This window comes from Lissotriton vulgaris, chromosome 7 (genome assembly GCF_964263255.1).
Source record: "Lissotriton vulgaris chromosome 7, aLisVul1.2, whole genome shotgun sequence".
NCBI lineage: Eukaryota > Metazoa > Chordata > Amphibia > Caudata > Salamandridae > Lissotriton > Lissotriton vulgaris.
In genome coordinates, this window is record NC_141695.1 from 1,758,371,869 (window position 1) to 1,758,397,099 (window position 25,231).

The following is a 25,231-nucleotide window of genomic DNA, read 5'->3' on the forward strand; positions in this document are numbered from 1 at the left end:
GGCGAGCGCTATTTCATCGTTGGAAAATTCCGCCTCCATAAGCTCTTTGTCCGACTCCGACAGGCTAGGCAATTATATATCTCTAAGTAACAAATGTGAGTCTTCCTCCGGTCTGTCTGAAACCGGCGCGTAAACCTTCTGAAAGTGGTGGGCAAAGACACCAACTATCTCAACCGGATCCACAACCCGCATCCCACCTGCTCTTTTAACAACAGGCACCACACAATTCAATCTATCTTTCTTATCCAACCAAGCAATCAATTTTCCAGCTTTGTCACCGACATCATACAAACGCGCCTGTTGCTCACGACTCATTGCCTTGACCGCATCAGTCACCAGAGCCTTATAATCAGACTGTTTAAGAGCTAGAGCATGCAGCCCCTCCTGTGTAACCCCATATTGTAATTCTGTTTCCAAAGCAGTAATTTCATTCTCCAGACGTACCACCTCCTCATTCTTGCTTTTCTTCGCACTGGCGATCAAGGACAAGGTTTGACCACGGATCACCGTCTTATAGGCCTCCCACAGTGAAATGGAGGAGGACACCGACCCCACGTTCTCGGCAAAGTCGTAGTCCATGCATTTAACCACCACGGCCCTGGTTTTAGGATTACGGAGGTGCCAGGGGTTAATCGGAGCCACCCGACCCTCAGATCCCAACTGTATATCAATAGTAAGCCAGGGTGGGGAGTGGTCTGAGATTCCCCTGGCCAGGTGTCGAATTTCCCTCACAGAGACCATCTGCACCGCCGGTACTTGATTATAGTCTAGCCTCGAGCGACATCCATGTGCTCCCGAATAGAAGGTATATTATACCTGTCTGGGGTGCAGTTGCCTCCAACAATCCACCAGACCCGGTGCGTCCAGGAAGTTACCCAGCCAGGATTGCGACTTCGGGAGATCCCTGGGGGGGCTACGATCATCCCTACCACAGACAACCGAGTTAAAATCACCACCCACAATCAGTATACCTTCGGGAAGACCCAATACCACCCTTCCCAAATCAGAGAATGTAGTGGACTGCAAGCCCGGCGGGACATACACAGAAAGTATGGAAATCGTCTTCCCCTCCCACCTGCCCATGATAGCAGCATATCGACCCCTATCGTCTAGTACAGTGTCGTCTATTTCCAGGGGGAAGGAGCTCCTGACAAGAACGCCAGCCCCCCTCGACCCAGTAGTGAATCCGGAGTGTGCCACTAGACGATAGCTTCGTCTATTCAATGCATGGCATGTGTTTCCTATCAGGTGTGTTTCCTGCAACAACACTATATCTGATGAAAGACGTTTCAAATACTGTAAAACTATCCCCCGCTTTATTCTGTCACCCAGACCGTTGACATTCCAACTCAACACCCTCAGCCCCCTACCCCCATCCCAGAAATGAGGACAACGCCCCCCCCAAAAAAGAAACAGGCACAGAAATCGAAGTATATAGCAATGTGTGGCCTCGAAATAAACAAAGAAACAGCACGTTCCCCCCCACCACCCCAGAGAAATCCCCAATACACACCCCTCCACCCTGCACCCCTGCGTTAGACCAAAAAGCCACCCCAACTTGCAGTGTGCCTGTCGCCCCATGATAACTAATCTACAAAAAGAGAGAAGAAACCCCGAGAGGAGGAAGAGTCCCGAGTCCCCACCGCCACCGGGTAATTACCAATATATGCACACAAAGAATCGTTGAACCACTGCTGTGAGTCTATAGAGCATACACGCCGGTGAGCCCTCACTCCTCCTGCTCCTCAGTGCCACCTTCAGCGCCCCTCGATTGTTCCAGGTGATCTCGATGTGTTGGCAAAGTACTATCGAGCCCGTCACTGACGACCTCAGGCCGGTCAAAAAAGAGCGCACGTTCCTCATACTCAATCCTCAATCGGGCCTGGAAATGCATGGCATACTTCATTCCCATGTCCCTAAGTCGCCGTTTCACCCCTATGAATCCCATCCGCTGTTTTTGTACAGCCTGCGTAAAATCCGGGTAGAAACCAATCGATGCATTTTCGAATTTCGTGGGACCGTTGGTCCGCGATGCCTGAAGAATAGCGTCTCTGTCCCGAAAATTAAAAATCCTGGCTATGATAGGCCGCGGAGCGGCACCAGTTTTTTGCTTCCCACCGGGGACTCTGTGAGCACGCTCCACTGCGAAATAGTTGCTTAGGCCCTTGGGTGTCAAGTGATTCAATACGAGGTCCTCCACAAGGAGATCCGTAGATAATTCAGTGGGCTTCTCCGGAACCACGATGATAAGCACATTGTTGCGCCTAGCCCGGCTTTCGAAATCATCCAGCCGACGGGCAAACAAGTCGTTAGATGATCGGAGATTGCTAACTTCGGTCTGAAGATCGGAGACATCGGTCGTGAGACTGGTGGTCTTAATGTCCAGGGACTTGACCCGCTCGTTGGTCTTCGCGAGATCAGTTCTTATTAAGTTAACGTCGATTGCCACTGTGTCAATCTTCAAAGCCAGTGTCTCATACTGCTGGCTCATAGACGTCTTCATGCTTGCAATGGCGCCCATGACATCCCTCAATGTCAGTTCTTCAGTCGCGGGAGAGCCATCCCCAGTCTCGTCCAGAACTTTACCCACACCACCGGGGGATCCTTTCGGGCCAGTGAAGCGGTCCATAGTATTGAATTGGGCGGTACCCCCTCGGTACGTGCCCTTGGTGGCCCGCTTCTCGCTCTCTGGCTTGCCCGTCATATTGAGCAGCGAGCCCCGACGGGGCATTTGGGAACTGGTTTGAATGGCTCCCCGCAAAGCTGGCTTGTAGAGTCTGGGGACGAGGGTGGAAGACAAGCGTATGACCAATATCAGGGCACGGGCCAGCAGTATCAACAGGCAGCAAGTCTCAGTAGACAAAGGCCAAAAGCGAAACCGAAAGTACTGCAGGGGCGGTGGCCGATTCCCTCTGGCCGTTGTTGTTCAATTGCCACCTGGGTACCTCGGGGACTCGAGTCCCGGGCTGTTCATCGATGTAGGCCGCGAAGTTTCGAGGTGGAGTAAGTCCGGTTCCCGGCGGCCAAATCGATTTTTGGAAAGAAATTCCGTGTCAGCAGGGTGACATCTAGAAGAACCCGTCGTATATACACAATTTATTTTTTTATTTATTTTATGTAGCTTATAAAGCGCGCAGCTACCCCCGGAGGGGTGTCCCAGCGCTGGAACCTGAGTCTTTAGAGGGGAGAGAAGGAACGGACAGGGGAAGTGACATGATAAATCAGAGTCTAGAAAAGAGCCAGGTTTTGAGTCTGGCCCGGAAGACAGATTCAGAAGGGCAGAATCTGAGATCGACTGGCAGGGAGTTCCATAGTTTTGCAGCAATGACGCTGAATCCTCTGCCACCCATTCTGGAAAGTCTAAAGCGGGGGGAGATCAGAAGGCATAGGTCATTGGATCTCAAAGATCTGATGGACCGGGATATTGAGACTCGTTTTTTTAGATAGTTTGGTCCGCGGTCATTAATGGCTCGATGAGTCAGAGTGAGGATCTTAAACTGAATTCGGCTGGCCACAGGTAGCCAGTGCAGTTCCCTACGATATGCGGCGACTGACTGACGATAAGAAATGTTACCAATCAGCCTCGCCGCCGCATTCTGGACAATCTGCAGCCGGTCAATAAGGTATTGGGGAGCACCGGCATACAGGCTATTAGCATAGTCCAGGTGGGACGTGATGAGAGCGTGGGTAACTGTCCGGCGGGAATCCAAAGGGAGATAGGGGAGGATTTTCCTGATCATGCGTAGCTTCAGGAAGCAGGCCGAGGTAACTTTTTGAATCTGAGTCTTGCATGATAAGGAGTCATTGAAATGGAAGCCCAGGTTGCGGGCCGAATGGACGGGAGAGGGGGAGGGATCGAGTGCCGCGGGCCACCACCAGGAGGAGGGGATGGAGTTCTTCTGGTTAAAAAACAGCACCTCTGTTTTGTCCGCGTTGAGTCTTAGATGGTTTTCAGACATCCAATCGCTGATGTTGTTAAGACACCGGCGGAAGTTGGAGAACGCGGAGTCAGAGTGGCCTCTAAAGGAGAACACTAGCTGAGTATCATCAGCATAAGAGACCACCCTGACTCCGTAGGACTCCACCACGCCGGCCAGTGGGGCAAGATATATGTTAAAAAACAGAGGGCTGAGGGCCGAGCCCTGTGGCACGCCGCAAGATAAGGGTTTTTCCTCCGATCTGAAAGGCCGCAACAGCACCCTTTGACTTCTTCCAGAGAGGAAGGACTCGATCCAACTGATGGCAGTGCCGCCAATGCCCATATGCCGTAGTCGGTCAAGGAGAATGGAGTGGGATACCGTATCGAATGCCGCGGACAGGTCGAGGAGGACCAACATGGCCTCCTCGCCTCTGTCCACGCACTCTCGAATGGTCTCCGAGACCTCCAGCAGAGCCGTCTCGGTACTGTATCCCGCCCGAAATCCAGATTGCGAGTCGTGCAGTAGTGAGTTGTTCTCCAAGTACTCCGTGAGTTGCAACTGCACGGCTTTCTCCAAAACTTTAGCAGGTTTGGGGAGGAGGGATATAGGGCGGTAGTTGGAGAATACAGTGGGATCGGCATCTGCCTTTTTTAGAATTGGGATCACCAAGGCTTCCTTCCAGGTGGTAGGGAAAACGCCATAGTGTAGAGAGGCATTCCAGACGGAGAGGAAAGGGTCGGCTAGCAGGGGGGCCAATTCACCCATAGTTTTGGCCGGAACGGGGTCAGAGGGTGCACCAGACTTGCAGTGAATGAGTAGTTTGATAGCATCCTCCTGGGCAAGTTTATTGAACGCAAGAAGGGACGGAGAGTCAGGGGGGTCGGTAGACGAGGGCCGAGGCATTGGCCCTTTAGGGAAGGAAACGCAAAGTTTATCGATCTTTTCGAGGAAAAAGTCCGAGAGTCCTTCACATAGTTTCTGGCTAGCTGAGACCTGACTGGTCCTGGCCGGAGGGGTGATAAAATCTTTAACGATGGAAAAGAGGGTTTTAGAAGAGTTTTTGGCCTTGGCGATTTGGAGCGAGAAGTGGTCTTTCATGGCTGTTTTTTTATGTTTGAGAAATTTTCTCAAGGCCGCCTTGTAGGCAAGCTTAGCTTCAAGATCGTAATTAAGCCTCCACTTCCGTTCTAGTGCTTTACAGCTGCTTTTTTCCTCGCGGAGGGAGGTGGAGAACCAGGGAGCAGAAGGACGGGATCTAGTGGAAGTGATGAGTTTCTGGGGGGCAATGAGGTCAATAGCATTGATAAGGGCGGAGTTTAGTCTGGCGATATTAAAATCGATATCCGGGGATAGATGGTCCGTCTGGAAATGGAATATCGGGTCCAGGGAAGCACAAGTGACTTTGTGCCATTTCCTACCCAGCTCTTTCCTGGGCACAGGAGGGATGGATTTACGGTCTAAGGCCAAAGAAAAGGGGATAAGGTAATGGTCCGACCATGTAAGAGGAAGGGAGGGGGAAACAGTAACAGTGGGGAAATTGGCGAAAATAAGATCCAGGGTGTGACCTGCCACATGAGTAGGACCGGTGACAAGTTGAGTAAAATTAAGGCTATCCGTGGTTTCCAGTAAATTCTTCGCTTTTGCGCAAAGGGAATTATCGACGTGAAGGTTAAAATCACCTAGAGCTAAAAAATATTGATGTTTCAAGGCTAGATCAGCTAACTGGTGGGTGAGAGCGGTAAGAGAAAGGGAGGCCGCTGTGGGGGGGTTGTAGATTAGAGAGCCAGCTAGAATAACAGCCGCGGAATCGGATACTGAGAAGTAGAGGGCTTCAATGATACCAATGTTGGTGAGTTTGGTAATGGTCAGCTGGAAATGAGATTTAAAGATGATTGCTAGTCCGCCTCCCGATTTACCCCCTGCCCGATTAACACATTTTATGTCATAGCCTGATGGAATGGCTAAATAGATGTCCGGGGAGGAGGAGTCAGTCATCCAAGACTCAGTGAGGAATAAAATATCCCACTCCTCAGAGGAAATCAACAACCAGATGTCATTAGCATGACGGGGGAGAGACCGGCAGTTGACTAAGCCTGCTTTCAGCGTCCGATGATTGGAGGTCGAGAGCTGCGGCGTGGGATCAGGTGGCGAAGGGGGAAGGAAGGGCGGGAGAGTGAAGTTGCATTGAGGGCAGTGAAATGGAGCTGATTCAAGATGGGTAGGGTTGCAGGTAGTGACAGCACAGAGGGAGGGATTAAGTGAGTGGAGCTGGGAGTTGGTCCAGCATATACGTGCGGAATCAGCAGCGTGGACAGGGGGACAGGCCCTGGGCCCGGTCCAGGCCCGGACGGGCCCAGACGGGCTTGCCTTTGGCGCGCCTTCGGCGCGCTGACGGCGCGCCCGACAATTGATGGACAGAATGTAGAACAATGTCATACATTCACCCCAGTACAAGGATCTGGGCCTAAATCAATCGTTTCTTTGCACTCCACACCACCCTGGGTTAGACACTGGCTATATGCAAATCAGCTCTGACCCTGTGCCCCATGGGAACAGTCCAGTCCAAACTACCAAGCCATGTCTTTCCCAGACCGGAATCAAGCATCCAAGGACCGGTTTCTGGCTATCAGCCTTCATTCAGCCTGGATAGCTTGACTCCAGTGGTGTGGAGAGCCTGGGACTCACGTCTGAGCATACCCAGCACACTCGGGGTGAAAATTGCAAAGAACACAGTTGATGGACAGAATGTAGAACAATGTCATACATTCACCCCAGTACAAGGATCTGGGCCTAAATCTATCGTTTCTTTGCACTCCACACCACCCTGGGTTAGACACTGGCTATATGCAAATCAGCTCTGACCCAGTGCCCCATGGGAACAGTCCAGTCCGAACTACCAAGCCATGTCTTTCCCAGACCGGAATCAAGCATCCAAGGACCGGTTTCTGGCTATCAGCCTTCATTCAGCCTGGATAGCTTGACTCCAGTGGTGTGAAGAGCCTGGAACTCACGTCTGAGCATACCCAGCACACTCGGGGTGAAAATTGAAAAAAAACACAGTTGATGGACAGAATGTAGAACAATGTCATACATTCACCCCAGTACAAGGATCTGGGCCTAAATCCATCGTTTCTTTGCACTCCACACCACCCTGGGTTAGACACTGGCTATATGCAAATCAGCTCTGACCCTGTGCCCCATGGGAACAGTCCAGTCCGAACTACCAAGCCATGTCTTTCCCAGACCGGAATCAAGCATCCAAGGACCGGTTTCTGGCTATCAGCCTTCATTCAGCCTGGATAGCTTGACTCCAGTTGTGTGGAGAGCCTGGGACTCACGTCTGAGCATACCCAGCACACTCGGGTGAAAATTGCAAAAAACACAGTTGATGGACAGAATGTAGAACAATGTCATACATTCACCCCAGTACAAGGATCTGGGCCTAAATCCATCGTTTCTTTGCACTCCACACCACCCTGGGTTAGACACTGGCTATATGCAAATCAGGTCTGACCCTGTGCCCCATGGGAACAGTCCAGTCCGAACTACCAAGCCATGTCTTTCCCAGACCGGAATCAAGCATCCAAGGACCGGTTTCTGGCTATCAGCCTTCATTCAGCTTGGATAGCTTGACTCCAGTGGTGTGGAGAGCCTGGGACTCACGTCTGAGCATACCCAGCACACCCGGGGTGAAAATTGCAAAAAACACAGTTGATGGACAGAATGTAGAACAATGTCATACATTCACCCCAGTACAAGGATCTGGGCCTAAATCCATCGTTTCTTTGCACTCCACACCACCCTGGGTTAGACACTGGCTATATGCAAATCAGCTCTGACCCTGTGCCCCATGGGAACAGTCCAGTCCGAACTACCAAGCCATGTCTTTCCCAGACCGGAATCAAGCATCCAAGGACCGGTTTCTGGCTATCAGCCTTCATTCAGCCTGGATAGCTTGACTCCAGTGGTGTGGAGAGCCTGGGACTCACGTCTGAGCATACCCAGCACACTCGGGGTGAAAATTGCAAAAAACACAGTTGATGGACAGAATGTAGAACAATGTCATACATTCACCCCAGTGCAAGGATCTGGGCCTAAATCCATTGTTTCTTTGCACTCCACACCACCCTGGGTTAGACACTGGCTATATGCAAATGAGCTCTGACCCTGTGCCCCATGGGAACAGTCCAGTCCGAACTACCAAACCATGTATTTCCAAGACCGGAATCAAGCATCCAAGGACCGGTTTCTGGCTATCAGCCTTCATTCAGCCTGGATAGCTTGACTCCAGTGGTGTGGAGAGCCTGGGACTCACGTCTGAGCATACCCAGCACACTCGGGGTGAAAATTGCAAAAAACACAGTTGTTGGACAGAATGTAGAACAATGTCATACATTCACCCCAGTACAAGGATCTGGGCCTTCATTCAGCCTGGATAGCTTGACTCCAGATCCTTGTACTGGGGTGAATGTATGACATTGTTCCAGGCTGAAGAAGGCTGATAGCCAGAAACCGGTCCTTGGATGCTTGATTCCGGTCTGGGAAAGACATGGCTTGGTAGTTCGGACTGGACTGTTCCCATGAGGCACAGGGTCAGAGCTGATTTGCATATAGCCAGTGTCTAACCCAGGGTGGTGTGGAGTGCAAAAAAACGATGGATTTAGGCCCAGATCCTTGTACTGGGGTGAATGTATGACATTGTTCTACATTCTGTCCATCAACTGTGTTTTTTGCAATTTTCACTTTCCAAGCAGCCCGGTACAATGGTGGCCGCTTCTTTCGAAAGACATAGGTCTCGTATTTACAAGAGTTTGAGCTATTGGCGTTGTAAATGACAATGCCTTTTCTTAATGTGTTAATTAGCAAAAGAGATAAATAAAAGGCATCGTCATTTGCAATGCCAATAGCTTGAACTCTTGCAAATGCGAGACCTATTGCATTGCAATGCTTGTTTGGACAGCCTTGGGTGGTCTGTGCTGTCAGGATGCCACCAGCGGCCTACTGGGTGAATGAGTGGCCTTTCTAGAGGCAGCTGGGCAGCGGTATCACTCCCTTTGTCTCGCTGGGCCGAACCCCTTAATATATGCTGATTGAGCAGGGGCAGGGGGCCTGAGCAGAGGTGGTCTCACTTGCATCCATGTGTGGCTCAGCAGTGTGAACTAATCTGTGCATTTTTTTTATGTAACTGAATAAAACATACCCCCCAGCCCCTTTCTTTTTATAAAACTTTGCTGAAGCAATGTTTTGCAGAAAAGCAATATGCAAATGTGGGCCACTTTTTTTTGGTGTGTTTGGGCCGATTTTTTATCCCTATCCAACCCTGATTGAAGGTAGTTTTTGCAGCTGGCCCTGCGTGACTCCTGTATCTGATCCGTGCTCCATCGCCTCAGCTTAACTTTTCAGATTTGACCTGGTCCAACATGACCAGATAGCTCAGGCTGGTGATTTATGTTTCTAAGCACTATATCACAAGATATTCTCTAAACATTTGTAACTCCAGTTCTACGTATCAGATATTAGTTATTTTAGTCCAGGTGTGTTCATTAAATTAACTTCTCTATTTTTGGGTAGTGCTTTTCACTGTTTTACTGTATTAGGTGTTGCACAAATACTTTACACATTCCCCCTTAAATTTAGCCTTACTGCTCTGTGCCAACCTACCAGAGGGTGGGCAAAGATTAATTTAGGGTGTGTATCTGACTTACCCTGACTAGGATTGTGGTTCCTGCTTGGACAGGGTGAATACCTCTGCCAACCAGAAACTTAATTTTAACATTGGTGATCAGTGGAAGGATAGGATTTGTGTTTTGCAGGACCCTTGACCATGCTTGCAGGTTAGGCCGCTCCCCACGCCGCACAGCACCACCTGTGTGTCCGTGCCTCCCAAGCTCCCTGCTGTAAGTTCGCCACCCCTGGGTTCTTATCTGTTAATTTTGTCCTGCTGTTAAATTGGGCCTTATTATTTTCATTTCAGCTCTCTGTGTTTTGCCTTCCTAACTGCCTATTACCTCAGTTGTTCCGCTCCTCATCCCCCTTTTTCCTTCTGTACCCCCCTCCCGCTCTTCTCCTGCCGCCGCGTCCCCGGCAGACCTGGCCCCCACCTGCCCATTCGCTTCCCCTGTGTTCTTCTCTGTATACCGTGCCTTAATGTTAAATTGTGCCTAATTTTTTACTTTGCAGCTTCCTGTGGTTTTTTTGGCATCCTAATTTGCCTTGTTGCCTTAGTTGCTCCGTTTCCTCTCATCCCCCTTTTCTTCTGTACCCCCTCTTGCTCTTTTCCCCCTGCTGTGTCCCATGTGGGCCGCTCCCCTACTCACCCATTCGCCGCCTCGCTCCCACCTCCCAGCTGCTCCTCCCTCCCACCTCTCCTTATATGGCGGCTGTTGTGCGGCAGCGCCGCTTGCGCGCATAATGCAAGCCCGTCTGCGCTCGTCCGTGCCTGGACCGCGCCCAGCCCCAGAACCCCTGGCCCCCGCGAACGCCACAACGCCCATCTCCGCTGCGATACCAACACCCTCCTCGCACTCAACACGCACGATCACACACCTGTTTCCGGGCTGCCCTGAAGAGCACCCTGGAACCCTTAACCTGCCGGAACTGCAGCTTCACCAGCATCCAATCCGCCAATCAACAAACCGTGAAAGAACTCAACCACCTCAGCTGCATCCTTCTCAACACCCGCTCCGACCGCTAACACGCCGTTGAAATATGGGACCTACTGGACTCCACCTCGCCAGACGACGCCTTCTTGACGGAGACCTGGATGAACCCCTCCTCGGCACCCAACATCGCCATAGCAATCCCAGACGGATACAAGATTACCCGCAGGGACCGCACCAACGGAACTGGAGGAGGGATCGCCATCGTCGACAGGGACACTCTCAGAATTTCGACCAGCTTGGACAACACCCTCAGCAGCGCGGAACACCTGCACTTCCAGATCCACACCGATCCCAACACCACCCTCAGAGGAACCCTGTCTACAGGCCCCCCGGGCCCCTGCCAGAGTTCAGCGACTCCATCGCCGACTTCATCAGCACACATGTCCTCGCCTCCACAGACTACCTCCTCCTCGGGGACCTGAACTTCCACTTCGAGAACAACAATGACACCAACTCTACCACCTTGATCAACAACCTCGCCAACCTCAGACTCAGACAGCTCGTCACAGAACCCACCCACTCTGCCAGCCATACGCTTAACCCCATCTTCTCCCCAAGCTCCCTCGTCACCTTCAGCCACATCACTGAACTCCACTGGACCAACCATCGCTGCATCCACTTCACCTTCCAGAAACCAACCACGCTCCACCGCACCCAACAGATCCCTCGCTGCAGCTGGAGCAATGTCACCGAAGACCAGCTTACAACCAACCTCGCCCGGAGCCCACCCGCCGATCCCACCGGCCCCGACACCGCCACCTACAACCTCAGATAGTGGATCGAAGATTGCGCCAACACTCTTGCCCCGATCAAGAAACCCTCCAACAGACACACCAGCAAGAATGCCAGCTGGTTCACCGATGACCTCCTCGCCTTCAAGCAAGCCTGACGAAAACTAGAGAAGAAATGGCACCGTAAACAGACACCAGACAGTTACGCGGCCCACAAGAATGCGACCCGCAGACACCATCAGCTCATCAGATCCGCCAAAAGGACAGCCTTCAAAGACCACCTAGACAACAATGCACACAACAGCAAAGAGCTCTTCAACATCGTGAAGGAACTCTCCAACCCCAGCTCCAACACGAACGACATCCCACCATCGCAAAACCTGTGCGACTCACTTGCCACCTTCTTCCATCGCAATATCGCAGACATCCATGACAGCTTCACAGTCTCGACCACCCCGACAGCCACTGAGACCTCCGCGACCACCATCAGCACCGATCCCCTGCTCCCCTGGACCAACATAAACAACGACAACACCATCAAAATCATGAACAGCATTCACTCCGGCTCTCCATCAGACCCCTGCCCACACCACATCTTCAACAAAGCCAGCAGCACCATCGCACCCCATCTCCGGAAAGCCATCAACATCTCCTTTGAGACAGCTACCTTCCCAGAGAGCTGGAAGCATGCCGAGATCAACGCCTTACTCAAGAAACCCAAGGCCGACCCTAAGGACCTCAAGAACTTCCGACCCATCTCCCTGCTCCGGCTCCCGGCGAAGGTCATCGAGAAAACCGTCAACAGACAAATGAACCGCTACCTCCAGGAGAACAGAATTTTGGACCCGTCCCAGTCCGTGTTCTGCAGCAACCACAGCACCGCAACTGCCCTCATTGCTGCCACCGATGACATCAGGACCCTGCTGGACAACTGCGAGACCACAGCCCTAATCCTCCTGGACCTGTCAGACGCCTTCAACACCGTCTGCCACCGCACCCTGTGCACACGCCTCCACAACGCTGGGATCTGAGACAAGGCTCTGGACTGGACCACCCCTTTCCTCTCCGGCAGAACCCAGAGCGTCCGCCTCCCCCTTCCACTCCAAAGCCACCAAGATCATCTGCTGCGTACCCCAAGGCCCATCCCTCAGCCCGACGTTGTTCAACATCTACATGGCACCGCTCACCCACGTCGCACGACTGCATGAATTCAACATCATCTCCTGTTTTTGAAACAGTCAGCCCTTTTTAGCCTTCACTTGAACCCAAGTATTGGAATTCAAGGAAATTCTAGCTTGAAGCAGATTGGACGAAATGCCCTATGATTCCACCTTTTGCCATAATATTTGTATTGTATAGTCAATAAAACAAGCAAATAGTGAGTGCTATAGGAATTATTTGCTGGGCAAGCTAGGTAAGAAATTATAACAATATTATCTTTAGCACTACAATTCGGTCCAAACCCTGTTTGGTAAAAAGGGATAATGTTGTTAGTTGACCAAGTTTCAAGTTCCTGGAGAAGGATCTGCTCATAAGCCTTTCCCTTGACTTGTAGCAGTGAAAGTTGACAGTAACTGGAGAGATCCGAACTGCAGCCCTTATTTTTATAGAGCGGACATAAGATTGACCTAGGCCAGGAGCCCACAACAGAAATTGTTAAAAATGAAGTTCTGAACAGGGGAATCAGCCAGGGCTCCCAAAAATCTTTGTCAGATTTGAACACAGAAGTCGGTATGCCGTTTGCACCTGGAGACCCGCTAGATCTTAATGTTGTAAGAACTTCCGTAGTTCTTTTTGGGCAAACAATGCTGTCATCACGTTCAACGTCTTTAAAGTCAGCCCAGGCAGGGTCTTTACTGGAGGTATCCTAGAGTCCTACCAGAACTGTAGGATTAGATCTAAAAACATTTGTCTGCTTTGGTACAAGGGTAGACCTGCGTAGCTTGAAGTTAGAAAAAATATGGTGCTGTCAACAGGAGCAATTCCAGATGGTGGAGCTACAAATATTATTCAAGAGACTTTAGTTTAATTTAAAAAAAATAAAAATAAAGACTTATCTCCTTCCTGGGGACTCCGACACCGCTGCCACCATCACCACCAAAGTTGAAGGCTGTAGGAGGGCTCTCCAGGAGTGAAGGAATCTGATTGTGCGTAAAGTAATTCTAGAATCTAGCATCCTTTTTGGCCAAGCCCTTGGGGGTAAGCTAGGTGCCAGGTTGCCTGGAAACTGACGGCTGTGAAAGCAGAAGCCAAGCAACAATAACAGTTGAACCGGAGTCCTGATGGAGTCAGGGCCAAAGCACAAATCAAGTCAGATCAGGCCAGGGAGGATCAAGGCAGCCTCCCCAATGACCACTCGCGGTGACTCTCTGCCTGCAAGGTCTGCACTCTCCTGCTACTGATGAACTATGGAGCCCCCAGCTCTCTGAGTTTAGCTCCAGGAGTTGCACATCAGGGATCTCTACCTTCCAAGCAAGGCTCCGGGGGTAGCACTGCCCTCCCCAGCTCCCCATAGGTGCATCAACTGCAGTTATGGTCACGGAGCGCTTGCAGATCAGTGGAGCCCAGAGCACTAAACCAGGCGCTGCTTTCAACTCTCTGGCTCTGTTCAATGAACAAAAACTACCCAGTGAGCAAACACAAGGCCAAGCTGAGCAACGCTCAGAGCGACACAAGCAATTCCTAACAACAGATAACGAAGTCCCCACTTCAGAGGTCCTCAAAAGTTGCAGCTGGAACTGCCCATGTGGGCGGGCACGAGCACAGTCCAGTGGCAGGGTGAAGCAGGAAGCAGGCACTAGTCCTCGCTAGTGGCACTGCAAATGGACTGGTGCAGTTGAAAAGTATGGAAGTCCACGTTCAAAAATGTTCCTATTCAAAAATGATCATATTTGAGCTAAACATTTCTCTGTGCGGTTCAAAGCTGAAATTGTAGCAGCCACTGATGTACCACAGGTCAGATACTGGAAGCTGGTCAGGCTCATTAACGCTCTCAAGCTTTTCAATTTTTGATAAATAAATCTTCCAATACCCTGCTCAGAAAGAGACATTATTGAAGGTGCAGAGTTCTACACACAGGAAACAGGTGCAATTCAATCCAGTCCTTCAGGGCTCCTCTCAGGTCACAGACGGCAGGTCCGATCCTCTTCTGTTTATCAGCAGCCTTGAAAGTTTCTGATGGGGTACCTCTGGGTGCCACATTTATACCTAGCACTAGATAGTACATAGGAATGTCTCCTGGTCACTCCTTAATCAATGGTGTTAAAGTTCCCAGGGGCAACCCTAACCACTTTTCAGTAGTTCCAGCTGCCTTAGTGCAAACAGGCCAAAAATGCCAAATGTCAGAGCAAATTTAAGATGGTGAAAGGCTTTGGCCACACTAAACCTGCACTCTATAGGTAGGGAAGTGCCCCATGCTAATCCGAAGTGTCTTCCCATTACCACATCTTTTTCAGTTGGTAGCAGGGCCTGTAGCCACAACAAACTAGGGAAAGAGAGGGCTGGTAGGACAAAGGCAGGGTCCTACAGCACCAAGACAGACGATCCAACACAGATTGTACTGGTGTCCTGTTTTCCCTCTTTCACATCCACTAAAGTGTTACATGTGGCTCAAACAGATTGGTCAGGGAGGATTTGTCACTGTGATATCACCCCACTAGGGGAAACCTATTGTGTAGTTTCTGAGAGGTATTTGACTACTTGTTGAGGACATGCTGGGAGTTGGCGGAGACTAATTCTATTTGGCCTTCAGGCATCTCAGGTAGGTAAAAGGGTAACTTTCTTACAGTTAATTTTCCTTAATATTTATTCAAATCCAGCTTCACCATTGAATTGAATGTAATGCCTATTAAAAATCATGGTTTCATTGTTTGTGTAGCTGGTGCCGTCCCAGAGTTAGCAGTACTAGTTTTTTGTTCTGCACTCTAATTTCTCTACCTGTCACAGTGGAAATAGCATAGTTGGGCCTTGCCAATGTAGAGCATAGTAATTTTCTAGCTGTCCTACTTTTAAAAGACCCTGCCTTGTGGGTTATAAGACCTACATGTGGTGACTTACTAATATTTGAAAGGGAGTTCTTACCTATCAAAACATGTTATTTTGACCAATGTGACTATCTTTAAAGGGGGAGCATAGGTACTATCCTACATACTTCAATGTCTGGCAAGAGACTTTGTCATTACTCAATACACACAAACAACAAAACATGCACAAACATACAGATACACAAAGGTGAATTTCGACAAACATTTTCAGACACAGGCTGCTGTGGTTCAGCGACATTTATGCATTGGCGTTTGGCGGATGTGAACACCCTACAAAAGTAGTCCACATACTCATTGGTTTTAGTTCCCTTTTTATTTTAGTTTTTTAACATTTTTTTTACTCAAAATGATTCAACCCCTGACCTTACCTCCCTTCTCCCCACCACCATGTTCAACTGTTACTCCCTGGTGTGCCTATAACCATACCTGTTCTGCACGCTGGGGTTTCTCTATGTCCTAACAGCTTTAAGCGCTAGGGAGCCACTTGCTTCCTTTTTTGGTGATATTTACAAAGAGGTGGTGGAGGGAAGCATTAGCCGTCATGGCTTAACGCCTCACTCCGCCACTTCAGAAACACAAGGCTGCACCATATTTACAAGAATATGGTGCAGCCCTGCGTATCCCCCGCACTAGTGCTTAGCTTAGCAGTGTAGCGCCACCATAGTGCAAGGGTGTCTGCATGCAGGGGAAGAGGTTTATGTGCAGGAAGGTCCCCCTTGCTGCAAAAAAACAATCTTGGAATGCCCTTTTGTCACTTCCATGTGTGCTGCTTAATGCAGCACACATGGAAGATCCAAAATGTCATTTTTTTAAAGATTGTTTATGTGCAGGAAGCATCACCTTCCCGAAAATAAACAATCCGAGGTGTTTTGCTTTTTCCACGTGTGCTGCACAAGGCAGCAAACAAGGAAAAGGCAAAAACGAGGAGAAATACAGCATTTCTCCCCATTTCACCAATTTAAGAGCAGGTTTTCCCTGGTCTCAATTATGGCGCTGCCTCCTACTTACGCTGCCCTTGTAAATAGGGGGCAGCGTCAAACTCAATGGGTGTTGCGGAGGTACCCCCACTGCAACACAAACTGCCCTCCCCTTTCATGGTAAGCATAGCATGAAAGAGGGCCTTATTTACAAGGCAGTGACGTTTTCTTGGCGATAGGGGATTTGTAAATATGCCCCCTACTTTCTTTATTTTACTGTTCTTTAAAGGCTATCGGTCATTTTGGAACAATACATTAAATAATAGACCCGATAGCCACCAGTGAGTCACGCTTGCATTGAGCACATGTGATCATGCAGGGGCTATTTTGGAAGAGCAGAACAAGTCAAATATCGCCTCCATGTGCTCACATGCATGCACATGATGCAAGTGTCGTGAGGCACTGAAAACCTATTGCCTTTGCCCATGCCTGTTAGCAATATAATATTGAATATTTTAGTGTTCCTGTTAACATGTGAGCTTTCCTAGGGGTGCGCATGGATGCTCTCTTGGTAGGTGAAGGCACTGATGTGAAAGAGGGGTCCACTGAGTGTAATGTTTTATTCTATTCTGTCTCATTCCTTTAGATGGAGGCTTTGGATCTTGAGTGTAAGTTGTATTCCATTCAGCAGCACCTCAGGGTTATTTATGCCCCATCTCAGCTACATGCTTTGTGCAAATGGACCATTTGCACCTCTCCTCTCATGTGGTGCTCACCACATAAACAAGTACACGCAAAAAAGGTGCTGTACGTACTGTGCCAGGGCTGACTAGAGGGCACAAGTCAAAATGTGTTTCATTCTAAATTAATTCACCCCAGTGTGCAGTGGTTAATCTGTGGGAGGAGTAAGCATGAGCGAATTTTGCGGATCTCGCGTTCGCGAATTTTGCGGATTTGCGGATTCGCAATCCGCAAAATCCGCGAATTCCCGCGAATTTGCGGATTTTTTTTTTTTGTGTTCGCCCGTGTTTCTGCCAGTTCGCGAGGGTTTTTACAATTTCGCAATTTGCGAACTTACCTGTCGGGTCGCAAGTTTTGCGAACTTGTTGTTTCTACGTGTCCAACCTGTTTGGGACACTCTTCTTCATCACTGCCACTCTCTGTCACCACTGCCACTCTCTGACTACTCATGCCACCCTCTGGCCCACCCATGCCACCCTCTGTTTCATCACCACACCCTCTGGTTGTCCAGTGTACATTATTTTCGGCAAAGCAAAGCACACCTTCCCTGCCTCAAGTGACCTGAATTAATTTGGGACTGATTAATGTGTCACAGAATATTTTTTTAGCTGGCACCTGCTTCCTTAGTGCGCCCTGATTAGTGATCTTTTGCACTTGCTAAGTGCTTTCATTGTTGCAAAATTAGTTACAACACCTGCCCTGCCCCAACTGACAATAATGAATTAGGGGCTGATTAATGGATTTTAACTTCCAGCCTGGCTCCTGCTTGTCTCCCTTAGCTGTAATTCATGACCTTTGTGGCATATGTGTAACTATTCTGAGGTTCAGAGCAGGGTCACATAATAGTTTCAACTGGCAACTGAACTCTGGAGGGGCCCCTCAGGAAGCACTACAGGAAATGGCTACTAATGATGTGCCTGAACTTTTGAACCTGGTAAGTAGTTACTTTCAGTTTTGCTTAGATCGTATTTCTGCAATTTCGCACTTATTCGCGGGGCGCGAACTCACGCGAACAGTGCGAGCAGTGCGAGCAAAATCCGCTGCTCGCGGATTTGCGGATTTTGCAGGAAATTCGCAAATCTCGCTGATTGCGGATTTCCCGAAAATCCGCAAAATCCGCGAGCGGAACGGATTTTCCGCCCACGCCTAGGGAGGAGTGGGATGGAAGGGCAGCAGCTGAAGCAGCAGTGCTGAAAATTACAAAGATATGAATCACCTCAAGAGTACCTGGAATGATTTTGAATGTTGCCTCTCAGTTCTGTGGCCCTTGAACCTCTACATCAACAGTGAACTGCTCTGTGACTTGCAATATCCCTATAGTGTATCATTTTCTCTAATCCAACTATATTTTGCATCTCCAGGAACCCAGAGGGACACTGTTCACCTTGCCTGTGCTACACATGGCTCTGCTTTGAGTGCACCACTGCATCCTCACTCAAAGAAGAGAAGCTTGAATCAGTGAAGGACAGTGACTTTCCATCAGAGATGTTGGGCATCTTCTCATCCAAGGTCTCTCCTAGGCGTAAACAAAGTCTCCAAGGATGGATCCTCATAGGTAAGAGAAACAGGGACTGCTATAGATTTGCAATATCTGCATGTAGGGTAAGAGATAGTTTATGTGACTATAACATCTTGGTGCTACCAGCCGTACCAGTAATACATCACTCCAGTGCTGCCAGATGTACCTGTAGCTATCTTACATTGTTAGGTGTAATGGATTATTAAGCAATAGTTCACATTAATATTTGTAAAAATGTATGTGTTGAGGAATTAGATGCTATAAATAAATTCAAATCTGTTGACAACATCAGGGTGCTGCTATTTTTCCATGTTATTTTAGCGTCTAGAATTGCCAATTGAATGTATGATTAATGAATATTGAGCAACATTGAGGAGAGTATGTAGTATAATTGTCGAAGACTGGAAAGAAAATGCATATTTTGGTAAGATATTTTTTTCCATACATTGAGTCTAGCTATCAAGTTAAGATGAAGTTTGTCATGAGTTAATGCATCTAACTTCTCACTTTCCAATGTAATGGGAAAAAAATTCAGAAATGTTTTTAAATTTGAAGGAGTTTCACCAATAAAATGTAAATGTATTTTAGTAGTTCTTTCTTGCCATTTATAACTCATTCTTAGATCTCGGGGTCTCTAGTTGGCAATGGTATGCACCTTTGTCCAAATAGGTACCCTTGCGTCTAAGTCAGGGAATGGGGATTACACTACTGAATAACCCCTGCTTACCCCCTTGGTAGCTTGGCACAAGCAAACAGGCTTATCTCAGAGGCAGTGTGTAAAGCATTTGTGAACACATACAGTAATACAGTGAAAACACTACAAATGGACACCACACCAGGATATATAAAAATAAGTATTCTTTATACAGAAGTATCACAAGATCATAAACAACAAAAATCCTCAATACTGTATTCACATTTAATACTTCAAGATGGTAGAAGTACTTAAAAATAGGCTCTTCAATTCAAATAGTCTCTAGCAACAGATAACCCCAATGGGAGTTATCACCACAACTAAGCAGAAGTGTTCCCAAGGTACGGCACCGACTACGGGGTGCTCAGCGTCGGGCCCGGAGTCAAGACTAGAATAGTACCTGCAGAAAGTAAACAAAGACCGTTCACAGCGTTGGAAAGATGCGATGTCGTTGGTGCATTGCAGCCTCAGTTCCTTGCTTCGGAGGAAAGTGATGCGTTATTGTTCTGGATGCGTGTGCAGGCAGGTGAGGCGCAGGTCCTGACAGGAGAGGATGTGACGTTGCGGCAGCGCTGACACTACGGTTCCTTATGATGTTGCTAGGTCGATGGATTCTTGGTCACCTTTGTCGATGATCGGCTCCATACAGAAGTCAGTCTCAGAGTCGTTACGGCACAGCAGCAGGTGCCGGTCTGCGGTTCAAGTCGGAACAGCGCTCACGATTGCGATGCGGATGGCAGCGACGTTCACTGACTCTTGGAGTTGCAGAGATCTTCTGTAGCGACTGAAACAGCAGGTTCCAAAAGCAGCAAACTCACCAAACCTCTCTGTTCTAGGTGCGTGGTGTAGTGATCAAACCCATAATTTTTGGGTAAGAAACCTCACCTCACCTGGCTACTGCTCAGGACGTGAGGCTCCACTCTCTCCATTGGTACCCCGGGCTTCACCGAGCCGTAGTCCAGAGGAATGCTAGGCACTCTGTAGGTCATGAAAGCAGAAACATGTAGACCGACCCTTTAACTTGATAGTGGCATAGATCCCAGATGATGAAGCATGTTACCTTGGTGAGTGATGAGACTCCGTCCTATAATTAGGGCTTCCCTGTTTGAGACTTCGTACACTTGACTTATGTTTAAGATTCCTTAGGGTGCCAAATAACCATTCAGACCCACAGTTAATTCAGTTGTTTTGTGGTTCTCTAGGAAAAGTATCTGTGCAGGTCTTTAAAATTTCCTGCCTACCCTCCTATCCCGTTTTGTATTTTTCCTCCCAGAACCAGGACACAAGCACCCAGGACCAGTTTTGCCCTTGTTATGAACTCATCAGCCGGGGATAGTTTTGGTTCAAGTGACAGTGTGCACGGCACCCACATCTCAGCATTCGTGTCCCACTTGGGGTGACATACTAAAGTGAACAAAAAGTGATGGATGGATTGCTTGAGCCACTGGTAATCACTCGGTCCGCATCCCAGTCCGTTGTTACTTTGCATTTTGAGGTAGCATGGTGTGCAAAAATAAAGATGGACTGTAATGGGGCCCAAGTCAGCAGCTATCCAGGGAGAGACCCTTTTTCGTCAGGCTATCTGAGTGTAATTACCAGGCTCTGCATCACAGTAGTTTCAAATGCAAGTGCACACATATTCACGTGTAACCAGCCCAGTGCCCCTCAACCTAGCTGCACCACAGTGGCCTTATCTTAAAAGGCAGACACCAGTGGGTAACATGCTCATTTCAATTATTGTGTACGAGAATCAGATACTGAGACTCACCTAGAGTAAAGGTGCAAAACTTCCTAGTCGACTGAATTGGTGGAATCCATTTGCAACATACACAGATGTCAGCTGAAACTAGGGTAATAACTAACCATTGCTCATGGGTACTCTTGCCTAGTCATTGGTGACTAGTGGCAATGGGTTCTGACCATTTGCTGGTTTTCTGCTACCATAGAGTTCTTACGTTGGCCTTCCTACAAAAAGATCACCCACCTAAATCAGCAACACCTTCCTCCACAGGGAACCTAGACGGCACTAATAACCGTCCTGGTTCTATGTCTGATGCATCCCCAGGACTTTAGGAGCCTACATGGCCTGAGTAGTTCTAGGCCAACCCTTGACCTGAGTCATGAAATACTGCTCTTACCACACTCTTCCTGGCAAACGTTAGAGCCTCTACTCTGAAGCCCTCACTAAAACATGTCCCCTGTGTCACCTGCTGTTCTCCTTAAGAAGAATACATAGCCCAATAACCTTACTAATCCAGGTCACTACACCCTAAAGATGAAGACACAGGTCCTTCACTGGACCTCTGACCCTCACCCACAGCAGTTACACTAAGGTCTATAGCTGCCGCCATCCTTTCAGAATAACTGTGCCTTCTAAGGAACCAAGAGCCCACTCAACACTGTGTACTTCCCTGACAGAGTCTCTCACCTCTGCGTTGTCCAAGCCACAGAACCACCACAGTAACCCTTGCCAACCTGTCCTTTGAGAGAACAGGGTTCATGTCCCCCACTCGTGCTCTCACAAGCTCCCCCGGGTCAACTGGAAGTTCCAGTGGGCACTGTATAGGCCATACCTCACCCATGCCCAACTTTGGGTCACTTCCCAGCCTCTAAGCAGCTAAGCTGGAAACCAACAACGGACCATGAATATCCCCCAGTGGAATTTGAAATGTAACCCTGAAAGCACACATTGACTCCTTCCACTTCACTCAGCTGAGTGGCCACCCTTACCTGCTTTGTCCATGCCTGGCAAACCAGGACTTCTGAGGAGCCTTAGGGCCAAGCCCTATGACTGGTACACCTAAAGTGCACCAGGCAGAAGTCTGCTAAAACAGAGCCTCTGCAGTCTGCCCTTCTGACAGCTCTGAGTAGCAGTCCCAACAATTAGTATCTAGCACCAACCTGTACTCATGCAAAAGGTCCCTTTACTCAGAATGGCACCACCCAGTCACCTTGATGTGCCACTGTGGGCACAGCTGCCATCTGTACCATCACGCCAATGGCTGTATTCACCAGCCAAACCAATTTCTGGCCAGCTAGGACTTCAAGTGGCCTGAGTGATGCACATCAAGAGTAGTACACCTAAAATGCATGAGGCAGGATTCTGCATAGAAAGACCCTCTGTAGCTCGTCCTTCTGACAGCTTGGAGCGACAATCTCTAACAGACATGCTTCCCTCCCTCCATATTGCTGCTCAGAGTCCGCTCTACGACTCTGCACTGACCGCCCACCTTGCTAGGTCTTGGTGGGCACCTCCACACCCTCTCTCTACAGGGCCTCTGTGCCCTGTCCTGGGGTCTGGTCTCACAGGATCTACCTCATTGGACACCAGGCTGGGAATTGCCACAGTCACCACTGTGGTAGCACGCCTCAGGCAGGCCTACTAGTGCAAGAGATTCGCCCTCTCTGCGTAAAGTCCTTTAGACCAATAGTAAGAAGTTGGCACAGAAACTGGAATAGAAAAGACAGAGTTTATTAAACCTCATGAGGTGGAACTACATTCACACAGCACCCTTTGGTAAAGTATGAGGTAGCACACTGACTAGAAGGAACTTGGCCCTTTTATACCCACACAGGGGCTCAAATGAAGGCGGTACAATGCACAGAGTGTTGGTTACAATACATATAAGGTCATTCAGAGAGTGTGCTAGCAACAAGTGGGAAGTGCTATCTGTTAGCTAATTCTGTTGAACACATCTTGACAGTTACAAATTAGCAACAGTTGCAAACTGCATTGGGCATGCGCAAAGCAGAGGAGGATAAAGATATTTTGTCTCTGGGCAGATTTTTAAGAGCAGTTGAAAGGAAGGTAGGACCAAGCACATGACAGCCAAAATGGCCGACGGAAATACAAAATGGATTCCGTAAATGGACAAGATAGTCTCTAAACACGAGATGTCTTCTGCTAATGCTTAATCTAAATATTGCTAAATTACCACAGCTGAAGACATTAGTCTATCTGGGGTAATCTAGATCTGCATCTCGTACATTGATATTCATCATCTCTGCAATTTCCTTATTTAGGATTTGTTGTTCTTTTACAACATTCTTTCTGGTAGGGGTACACGCAGTAATGCACATAAAGCAGAGCATGGGACCACATTGTACACAGGTACAGCATGTAAATAGGATCACCAGTAGTATACAGAAGGTAGTCAATAGTTTCCAGCCCCAAGTAGCAAAAAGTGTCCATATCCAATTTGAGAATGTCCAAGTACCAGTCTCTGGGCGAATGTCTGCAGCAATCTTATGCAATTTAGAGATTGCGTCATAAACTGAAGGTGAGTGGTCAGGTATAAAAATGCACCAACTGCAACCAATGATGCGGCATGCACCACCTCGATCAGCCAAAATCACATCAAGCACCATCCGATTTTGGAGTGCTACGATTCTCGCAATTTGTAGTTCTTCCGTAATGTTTCCAAGCGCCATAGCTGTTTGATTGGTAACAGCTTCTACTACACGAGTCAATTGTCTAATCTTTCTACTATTCAATGCAGCACCCACAAAGAAGAACAAACCCAAATTGAAATCGACATATTTTTGTAGTATAGTGTCTGTCTGATCAACGTCATCAATACTTGTTGTCCGTTTATATCTGTTTTTAGAAATATCGTTGTACAGTTTCAAGTCAAGATGATATGATGCAGGTGCCAAAAATACAGGGGGCAATAAGAATGATATGTGGCATACCCCTGACCACCCAGCAGGTAATTGGTAATATCCTTTATTACCGCAAACAAAATAAGTATTATGTGATGAGGTGAAGCTGCTATTATTTACAACATTAATATTTAGCACAGTAATACATTCACTTCGTCCTAAGGGACTTCTCCCAACTCTACCAATACATAAATCTGGTTTTGCTCTTGTTACAGATATCACAAAAAGACCATTACTTTTAATTGTTCTCACATTTGTAAAGACATAGTAGAAATGTTCCAGTGGAGCTGCAGTTGTTGCAACAAAAAGCTGTCTAGCAGGAAATGCTTACTCAGTGAACCAAGTGGTTATTGCCAAAACCACCAAGGCAACAACAAACCCTATAGCACAAATAATTTACTTGGCGTTATTCATCTCTATAACAACAATGATCAATCTTTCAAAGAATCTAAAAAAAAAACAATCGTTGGAACTCTTCTCCCGTGGGTTGCCGTTGATTTCTTCACCACAGGCCAAGACGGGTGTTACTACACTAATGCAGGGCTGATCCCCCCCTTGTCTTATTGGCTCTCCGTTTTACAACCCAGGGCGGTCGCTCAACCAGTCTCGTTCAAAACTGTACATTCTTTTCTCGGTCTCAAATTATGTTGTGCTTTTCCAGAAACTGTGTGGTTCGGGAAGACTTCCGGACACTCGTCTGATGGGATGGCTTGGCCTTTCTCCACTTCCAGAATCTCTTGATGGTTGATCACTGCAGCTTGTTCCACCAAGGCGGGCGATACACGCTTGCAAGTATGGAGCCAGTTTTTCTTGTTCGTGACTCGAACTGCTGTCATTGTAGCTAAAAACACCTGCTCGGACCTCGCCACCTCGGCTCCAAGCTGTTCGATCTGTTGAAGACCTTCACCATCACGTGGTGCCTGGGACGCAGATCATGGGCCTCACCTGTCGATCTATCAGGAAGAGGTTCTCGAACCTGCTGATGAATAGACGTCAAACTGTCAGTTAACTGTGCCCAATAATAATTCAACAGAACACAAGGTACATCATATATGGGGCGTAGTTTAGGAACTCCCCAAATGTTCATCGGTCTTCCAAATGCCACCTCATACGGTGTCAGACCTGATCGTGAATGTGGCACTGATCTTTTAGATAACAATGCCAAGGACAATGCATCAGGCCATTTTAGGGACGTAGAAGCCAGTATTTTTTGCCAGCTTTAATTTTAAGGTAGCATTATATCTCTCCACCAATCCTGCTGATTGTGGATGGAAGACTGCATGGAATTTTTGTTTGATCCCTAATCCTTTCAGGACATTTTCAACAACTTGCCCAATAAAAT

At 48.3% G+C, this 25,231-nt stretch overlaps 1 protein-coding gene across 1 annotated transcript in view; it reads left to right on the top strand.

Annotated features, from left to right (window-relative positions):
• LOC147706599 (cell adhesion molecule CEACAM6-like) overlaps nt 1-25,231 on the top strand; it is a 212,145-nt gene that overhangs the window by 18,836 nt on the left and 168,078 nt on the right. Inside the window, exon 2 of the mRNA XM_086933093.1 lies at nt 18,376-18,569. Within this exon, the coding sequence (XP_086789219.1) occupies nt 18,500-18,569 (70 nt within the window). The 5' untranslated portion in view covers nt 18,376-18,499. The remainder of the gene's footprint in view (nt 1-18,375; nt 18,570-25,231) is intronic.